The sequence below is a fragment of the Camellia sinensis genome, chromosome 2 (assembly GCF_055761805.1).
Source record: "Camellia sinensis isolate YWXY chromosome 2, ASM5576180v1, whole genome shotgun sequence".
NCBI lineage: Eukaryota > Viridiplantae > Streptophyta > Magnoliopsida > Ericales > Theaceae > Camellia > Camellia sinensis.
The window spans coordinates 80,726,509-80,736,502 of NC_138962.1; the positions used below are offsets into that span (position 1 = coordinate 80,726,509).

Sequence of the window (9,994 nt, forward strand, 5' to 3'; positions counted from 1 at the left end):
GTGACAATCAGAACCTATCTACCGATGGCATGGAATGGAAAACTATCTGGAAAGCCCATGGTCTACCTTATTGGAAGCACCTAGTTTGGTTGGCAAGAAATGGAAGGCTCTTGACTAATTAACAGATTATCCGGCGGCATATCTCTGATGATACAAGTTGCTCCTTGTATGGTTATCATAGTGAAACAGTAGTTCATGCTTTAAGAGATTGTTCCCTTCCACAAACCATTTGGCAGCGATTGGTGCCAATTAACCTACATGAAAGATTTTTTGTCTCCCTTTAAAGAGTTAGATTGATGATAATATGAGTAGGAAGCTGGGTGGTTTGGAAACTAAGGATCATTGGCAATCACTCTTTATGTGTGCTATAGCCTCCGTTTGGTTTTGGAGAAATAAACTGCGCTATGATCCAGAGTTTTTTCTGCCTTCAAATCTAGTGATGGAAATCTATGGAAACATTGAGGAGGTAGAATTAGCAAAACAATTCTATATTCAGAAATAGAGAAGGTGTGTTAAAGTGCAATGGCAGCCACCGATGGTGTTACGACCCAAACCCGCCTCCATAGGTTCAGTGTCGTAACTGGCTAATAATCCTTTGATTACCAAAGACCTTTGAACAGAATAACATGTAATTAAGGGGCCAGCGGAAGTAGACATAGAACATACATAGTCCATTGAGCTGTGTATATACATGTGACAGAAATTTCAAAACTTATATACATACGCGTGATGTCATAATTACAGTAGTCTTATGTCACATTCATTACAGATATAACCAGAAGGGAACTTAGCCCAAAATACAAATAAACAGAAAACTTGTTCATATTCCAAAAAGAAAACAAAGTCTTATACGTTCACAAAACATGACTACATGACTTTCGGAACCTCATCGGGAGGCACAAGGGTTAGCTAACACAAACAAATCTTCTGGCTGCCACTATTAAGCCTGAACATTCACTGGATCATATACATACATAGAATAATAGAATGAGCAGGAGCCCAATGAACAATAATAGAGTAAAGTGTTTTAATTGAATGATGTCCCTTATTAGATTCAGAAAACATATTCCATATCAGGAACAGATTCATATACTTATACGGAAATCAGAGTTCATGCTTAATCATACGTGGTACATCCATTAGCGTTAACAAAACAGATGCAGACAGATATAGAACAGTTGCAGATCAAATAGTGGTTATGTAACCAGTTCCATAAAGGAACCTTTAGATCCAGGTAACAGAGAATAGATATGTTGAGCCCCATGATAGGGTCTCCGGTGCGGGCAACAGATTGCAGACATATTCAGTTTCATGATGGAACCTCCGATACCGGGTAACAGCTAACTGATATCACATGATGCTAAGGATGCCACGAATATATTGTCAGAAATTGGACAATCATTCATTATATAAAACATATCATTTCAGAAAACAAATTTTATTTCATCATATAGAAAATAAATAAAATTGAACATAGCTTTACTAAGTTATTACTCATAGATGGCTCCAAAGCAAATAGACAGAGTAGACAAATCGAAACTTGCGACGCGTGACCTACACAAACATAACAGATACACACATATTGAAACACATACTCGGATAGCACTTAACTTAATTCTTTCTTATCTTGGCGTTTTTCTAGTCCTTATCCTCATTATTATATCTTAATCATGGCCTTGGAGTGCCTAGGATGCAATGAGGATGCCAAAACATGTTGTTCAACACTTAGTTAAATTGCTAAAAACAGGGTATTCACTCGAGAGCGGAGGTTCAAAATAAACATAGTTACTCGAGCGCAACTTTGGTCGCTCGAGCGGTTTATAAACTCTGCAAAAGTACTAGTTGTGTGAATTTTTCACTCAATGGTCGCTCGAGCGTAAGACAAAGATCTTCACTCAAGCGGTCTGCAAAATGTGTAAACTTCTGAGAGTATGCATTTTACGCTCGAGCCAACTTTTCTCGCTTGAGGGGGAGTGCAAAACAAAGGGTGGTCACTCGAGCGCAAGATCTATCGCTTGAGCGGAGAAATAGAATTCTGGAATTTCTAGATTTGCTCCCAAGCTCAAAATTCGAATTCAAAGCCACAAATCATGTTCTTTTGGGCCAAAAGCTTGAAAAAACATGTGTAAACTTGTCAAACATCATGAATTCAAAACCATTTCTCCAAATCAAGGCTCAAAAGCTTGAGAATTGTGTAAAATCAAACTTGGTATATTATAAACATAATATGTATGAAGTATCTTGGCTTCAAAGCTTTCAAAACTTGTTCAAATGAAATGTTAAGCACAAAACAAGTTGAATTCTTAAAACAAAGGCAAGAGGAGTACATGCATGTGAGAATTCTTTGAAATCAAACTCAAATTGTGGTGAAATGAACATGCATGCATGATATGATCTTCCTTACTAACTCATTAGCTCAATTCTTGTATAACTCAAATTCATGTTCTAAATACCAAGATTATACAATCTAAATGTTGAATCCTTACATCAACTTCTCAATCAAGCTCTAAATGGTGAATTCACTAAGGCTCCAAACTAAATCCTTGAATTCCAAGCTAATTCCTTCCAAATTCTAGCAATTTCCTTGTTTGATCTCAATTCTCTCATCTTCTCATGTTTATGTCATCAAGGATGAAGATATGAGAGTGTAAAATGTAACTAAGGGTTAACTTGTGACTTATATAGGCTTGATTTAATTAAATTTAATTAAACTTGGTTAGACTTAGCTAATTCCATCTATTTTATTCTAATTAATTCGTTCTGAATCAAATTAAATTAAACCTATCATAATTTTCTAAAAATTCCAAATGATACATAAACCAAGTCAATTTTGTGATTAGATGCCGACATGGCCTTCAATTCATAGAACAAAACAGAAACACAAACATATATGCCTACAGCAGACAGATATAAACACAAATAATATAATAAACATGCAATTAATTTAGAGTTTCATCTTAATTACTCACTAAGCATTCTTAATCATGGTTTAGTGGCTAATCATATTTCGAGGTTGTTATAGTCTTCAATCTTAAAAGAGTTTGGTCCTCCAAACTTGAATTATGTTCGTTTTGGAAAAATGCCAAGTCTAGAGGGAACAAATATGGGTATCTTTTCATCATATCTTCTTCGATCTCCCAAGTCGCATAAGTCCCTCCATGGTTTTGCCAATCAACCTTCACCAATGGAATTTCTATGTTCCTTAGTTTTTTGATTCGGCTGTTAACAATCTGTATTGGCCGTTCTTCATAAGTAAAATCATCTTTCAGAAGCATATGAGTTGGTTCAATCACATGGAATAGATCTCTCAAATACTTTTGAAGCATAGATATATGAAAAACATTATGCATATGCTCCATAATCGGCGGTAAGGCTACCCGATACATCACCGGATTGATTTTCTCAAGAATTTCATATAGCCCAACATATTTTGGTGCCAACTTGTCTTTCACTCTATACCGTATTTGGCCTTTCATTGGGGTTACTTTAATAAACACATGATCTCCAACTTCATATTCTCTATTTCTTCTCTAGACATTCGCATAACTCTTTTGGCGGCTCTGTGAAGTTTTCATTCGTTGCTGAATTAGTTTCACCTTTTCATTTGTTTTTTGCACAAGTTCCGGTCCTAGTAATGGTCTATTATCTACCTCAATCCAACAAATTGGAGAGCGACACTTCCTACCATACAATGCTTCATGAGGAGCCATTCCGACGCTTGAATGATAGCTATTATTATACACAAATTTGGCCAAGGATAAATGAGTCTCCCAATTTCCTTAGAAGTCTAACACACACATCCGTAACATGTCTTCCAATGTTTGAATGGTCCATTCAGATTGACCGTTTGTCTGTGGGTGATAAGCATTGCTTAGTCTCAATTCAGTCCCCAAAGCCTGCTATAGACTCTGCCAGAATCTCGATGTAAACTTGGGATCTTTGTTAGATACTATGGAAATTGGGACTCCATGCAATTTCATAATCTCATTTACATACAGATTAGCCAACTTATCCGCATTATACAAATATTTGACATGTAAAATGTGGGCAGATTTAGTTAAACAACCAACAATGACCCAAATAGAATCCACACCTCGAGAGGAGCGAGGCATTCCAACAATGAAGTCCATCATGATATGCTCCTATTTCCATTCCGGTATTGGAGGCGGCTGAAGTAGTCTAGCGGGTCGTTGATGTTCAGCTTTAACTTGTTGGCAATACAGATATCTTGCTACAAAATTGGCAATACTTTTTTTCATTCTAGGCCGCTAGAAATTTTGCTTCAAATCATGGTACATCTTTGTATTTCCCGAATGCATAGCAAATTTTAAATTGTGAGCTTCAGTCATAACAAGTTTTCACAAGTCAGAATAATCCGGTACACAAATTCTATTCTGAAACTTCAGCACATTATTAGCAAGTACAAATCCCGGCCTCGATTTTGAGTCAATTTCATCCACAATCTTCTTCAAAAACTCATCTTGCAATTGTTTCTCTCTAATTTCCTCAATGATTGCAGGCTGAACGGAAATGGCGGCTAAAATCCCATCTTGTTCATGCAGCACAATTTCAATTTCATTTCTTTCTAGGTCGCATAACAAGTCATTCTAACCGGTGAGCAAACATGACAAATTCCTGATTGACTTCTACTCAATGCATTGCAACGGTATTTGTCTTCCCTAGATGATATAAGATTTGCAAGTCATAATCTTTGATCAATTCCAGCCACATTCTTTGTCTCATATTCAATTCTTTTTTAGTAAAGAAATATTTCAGACTTTAATGGTCAGTGTACACTTCACAAGTCACTCCATATAGATAACGACACCAAATTTTTAATGCAAAAACTACAGCTGCCAATTCAAGGCCATGAGTTGGGTAATTCTTTTCATGCGGGCGGAGTTGTCGAGAAGCATAGGCAATTACTTTCCCATTTTGCATCAATACACACCCCAAGCTTTTATAGGAAGCATCACTATAAATCTGAAACCCATCAGTTTCATTAGGCAATGTTAGAATTAGTGCAGTTACCAATCTAGATTTTAGTTCTTGAAAGGCTAAATTCCATTGATCATTCCACTTAAATGGTACATTTTTCTATGTCAACTGTGTTAATAGCATTTCACAAATCTGCGATAATATCCTGTAAGCCCCTAAAAGCTTCTGATTTCTGACACATTGGTTGGTCTTGGCCAGTCTACAATGGCCTCAATTTTTTGTGGGTCCACTGATATACCATCCTTGTTGATTACATGTCCCAGAAATGCTACACTGTCAAGCTAGAATTCACATTTGGAAAATTTTGCATATAACTTTTTTTCTCTCAAAATCTGGACAGCAGTTCTCAAATGGTTCTCATGTTTTTTCTTACTTTTGGAGTAGATCAGAATATCATTGTAACATGCTTGGGGGGTACCCGTGCACGTTAAATAGTTCGGACCCTTGATTTTTTTGATCTAGTCTCACGAGTGCAATGTGAACATAGATGAGAGTCCAGATTTAGCAACTTTTAGAAAATTCATTTTATTGCAAAAACTATTTGCTAGAAACGGATTGCATTATCAGATCTCATAGTCGCCATTTAATATTTATTTTGGAAAAATTAGGAAACCTGTGACTCGTGCCAATGCCACTGTTCGTCGTAACCAAGGATGCTTGGCTCGGAACCTTAGGTATGAAGAGGGAATGTCATTAATCGAGCACCCACACTCACCCAATCAAAAGATCGGCCTTTACTAAACCATGATATGAATTTTATTTTCTTTATATGCTCATATTCTGATTATTTAATAAATCCTAAAATTTATTATGTGAAGCATACAAGTATAGACTATGCCATTCATTTTGGAACAATTTGATTTCATATATTCTGAGAGAGTTTTGAAGATGTACAACCCAAATAAATTGAGTTTACAACCATGAAAAATCAACATCATTCCAAATTAAGCGACACAACCTCTATCCATTGTCATTCATACAGTTATATCAAGTAAGCAAGTAGCCACATGGTAAGATGCTTAAACATAATAAGAAAAACACACACAAGCAGGATGCTAAAGCATAAAAACTTACATATTTACCGACGTCCTGCAAACAACTACAAAACAAAGTGAGTAAAACGTGCATGATTTTATATACAAAATCTTAATGCAATTCACTCATAAGATGCAACTAAAGATTCGACTTCTAAGATATGACATGTGAATCATCTCAAAAATATGAGATAGCGCACATAATCATATAGGAATTGATTAAATCTATAAATGCAAACCTAGTAGGTGGTGGGCATTCCCTAAAAAAACTAAAAAGTCAAAAAGTCACTAAAAAAGAAAAAAAAAAAATACTATTCACATGTTTGGGCAGGAAATAAAATTCTGAATAGACAGTATATAAAAAGACAGAAATGCCCTTGGTACACTCCCCTTCCAACAATGCACTTTTTGATAAAAAAAAAAAAATTCAAAATAGTGCAGCACAGTGCATTGACGCACGGTGCAGCATAACACAGTCACTGACATGCACGGAAGTATGTCAGTGCTCAGAAGGGTAGGAAGGTAATTTTGCTAGTTGATACAATATTGTAATACACATTTTTTTCGTAAAAAGTCAAAAAGTTATCCCAAATATACATCTTTTTTTCCTCTAGTCTTTTAGTCAAAAAGTCAAAAAGTACACTTATATAGTTCATCCCAAACAACCCCTTAGCCGAATCAAGATGCATGAAACATAGATGCAAAGCATGGATGTAATGAAAAACAAAACATGATGCATATTCACAAATAAAGAAAGCAAGTAAAAGAATGGGATAGAAAGAAGGGGAGCGGGGAATTATTACAACATTTTAAATATTACAAATTCGAGGGAGATGAATAAATATTACAACACAATACAAAAAACCTCACAAACACTCAAAATAAAATAAACATAAGAAAATAGCAGCTTCAAGCGTCTCAAAGACCATCCGAGGTTGATCTTTTCAATATCGGAAGGCTGCCCGGTTTTGCCTAGAGGTTGCGGGTACGATCATGAAGGTTGCGGGGGCGATGGTGTACTTTTAGGTGGCTACCCGGCCAACTAATGGGCTGGGTAGCTCTATAGGCTCGGCTAAACTCTGTTTTCTTAGATTTCTACAAAAAAAAAAAAAAAAAAAAACTAGAATTAAAAACAATATATATGGAAGTCTCAACTCACTACTTTCAATTATAACAATATATAAATATAACAAGAAATCAAAGCAAAAAAGCAAAATAAGTAAGAAATGCAATGGGTTCAATATGACGTCCGATTGAACCCAATTCAATTTTATTATCTTGTGCCCCTTTAATCCAATTTTATTAGCCATTTTTATTACCTTTCTATTCTTTAATCATTTTGTCCAAAAGTGATAATTACGTCCACTAATGAAGAGAAGCGTCAAACAAGAAGTTTGTTCTTGGTATGAGAGAGAGATATAATGCCCTAGTAATGAACCTCCAAAGAGATTAAACCATTTAGCATGGAATGTCCCTTTCTCATGCTTAAAACAGAACTAAAAATAATATATATGGGTCTCTTAATTCACCGCTTTCAATTAGATTACAATAATATATAATATAACAAGAAATCAAAGCAAATAAGCAAAATAAGTAAGAAATGTACGAAAATGAAAAGTTTGTGAAATTCACATTCCAAGGAAATGATGAACTCCTTAGTTCACAAACTTCCTCTTGATCACTCTCAAGTGTAGCAAGTGTGTTCTCAAATCCTCAATTCGAAATTATGGAGTTTATAGTATGGAAAATGACTAACTCTCTAGTTTTTCTCACCTTCAATCACTAAACACTCTTCTTTGTGATCAAGACAATTGATCTTTAGTTATATCAGAATTTTTGGAGTGGTTTTGTTGTATGGAAATGGGAAATTTCAGTAGCTATGAAAGCTGGAAGTGTTTTGGCTCAAGGTTGCACTTTAGACAATCTTCCTCTATTGCTCTCTTTTCTCTCTAAATCTCTCGAATGATTTTCCCCTCTTCTTTTCTAACCTCTCCCTCTTTAATCTATCATCTGAATATATAAGCCATGTAGGAATAAATAAGTCAAGGAATAGGGGACAAGGTGGAAGACAAAGGTGATGGGCATGACAAGGATGATAATGATGATCAAGACTTTGCTGCTTTTGATTCATCATTTTTGACAAGGCCAAAACCTCTTTTGATAATGGAGGGTGAGTGAAGATAATGGTAGATGAGTGGGTGCACTTAAATGGATCATAAAATGGCTCAATAGGGTGTCCCAACCGAACCAAAACCAAAAAAAAAGAGGTCTGATGCTGTTTCGGGTTCGATTAACAAAATCTGTTCTTAAGCCCAACTTCAAACTGGCATGTCTCCCTTATCCAAATTCAGTTTTAAGTGATTCTTGTGTCTAAGTTGAAACCCCAGAAGTCTACTTTCCAATGGTTGTTGCCTCACATCTAAATTCTAAGTGTACAAAGAGATATGCCTAATTTAATGAAGGTTGTTCATTTTTCTCGGGCCAGGTCAACAAAATCTGTTCTTAAACCCAAATTCAAATGGGCGTATCTCCCTTATCCAGACTTGGTTTTAGGTGATTTGTGGGTCTAAATTAAAACCCCAGAAGTCTACTTTCCATAGTTGTGGCCTCACATCTAAATTCTAAGTGTACAAAGACATATGCCTAATTTAGTGAAATTTGTTCATTTCCTTCTTAACGATTTGATGCTCATCCTTTTTCTAAACCCGTTTTCTTCTATCCCCTCATATTTCCTTCAACTCTAAACCTATAAAGAAGATGTTTTAAAATATTTTTCAAAGATTTCACCTCCGTTTCATTTATTTCCACTTTGTCCTTACTCGGTTTACCAAAAAGTGTAATATTTTAATTGAAATGGGAGCCTCAGAACATCGTCGAAACATTTGGAAAAAAGGGTTTTAAGGTTTAAAATAATTTAGCCAAAAATGTGTGAAGGTTGGGATTAAATCTTAAATTCCATCTCTCTTATTGAGGATTCTGTGAGAAACACATTCTGATTGTCATCATCGGGTAATTAACAGAAAGTGCCCAAGTCTTAGGGCCGGTCAAAATGGGGTATCTACAATCATCAATAAATACAATTATAAATTCATCAAGAAATTGTTTGAAAATCCTATTCATCAGGTCCATAAAAGCTGCAAGTGCATTAGTTACCCCGAATAGCACTACCAAATATTCATAGTGCCTGTATCTAGTTCTGAATGCAGTTTTTTCTACATCTTCTGCCTTGACCTTTAACTGGTGGTACCCGGATCTAAGGTCTATCTTGGAAAACATTTGTGCTCCCTGGAGTTGGTTAAACAAATCATCTATTCGGGGGAGTGGGTATTTGTTCTTTACGGTTACTTTGTTCAGTTTTCTGTAATCTATACACAGTCTCAAAGACCCATCTTTTTTTTAACAAACAAAATTGGAGCACCTCAAGGTGAAGTGCTCAATCGGATAAACTTCTTGTTTAACAATTCTTGAAGTTGGATCAATTCTTTCAGTTCAGAGGTTGACATTCGGTAAGGGGTCTTAGAAATTGGTTGTGTTCTGGGTAAAACATCAATAATAAACTTAATTTCCCTATCAATTAAGTCTTTAGGCAAATCATTTGGAAATATGTCAGAAAATTCATTTACTACTAGGATGTTCTCTACAGCAGGATTATCAGAAGTCACATTCAAAATGCAACACAAGTAACCCCGGCACCCTTTTCTTAACAATTTTCTGGCTTTCACAAAAGAAATCAAATACGGTGGAAGAATTACCCCATTCCCAACGAACACAAATTCAGGCATACTAAGTGGTCGAAACGCAACAGTTTTATTCACACAATCAATAGTTGCACAATGCTTCGTCAACCAATCAATACCAAGTATATAGTCAAAATGATTAATACCCAATGGTAACAAATCAACATATAATGTCATATCACCAATCACAATGTCACATGTCGAATAAACATACGCGCATACCAT

The 9,994-nt window shown here is 35.6% G+C and overlaps 1 protein-coding gene across 1 annotated transcript; it reads right to left on the reverse strand.

The window, feature by feature from the left end:
- Positions 1-9,451: 9,451 nt before the first annotated feature.
- Positions 9,452-9,994, reverse strand: LOC145814689 (uncharacterized). The gene has a single exon (XM_082911688.1). It carries the CDS (start codon positions 9,992-9,994, stop codon positions 9,452-9,454), a length of 543 nt encoding a protein of 180 aa, XP_082767814.1.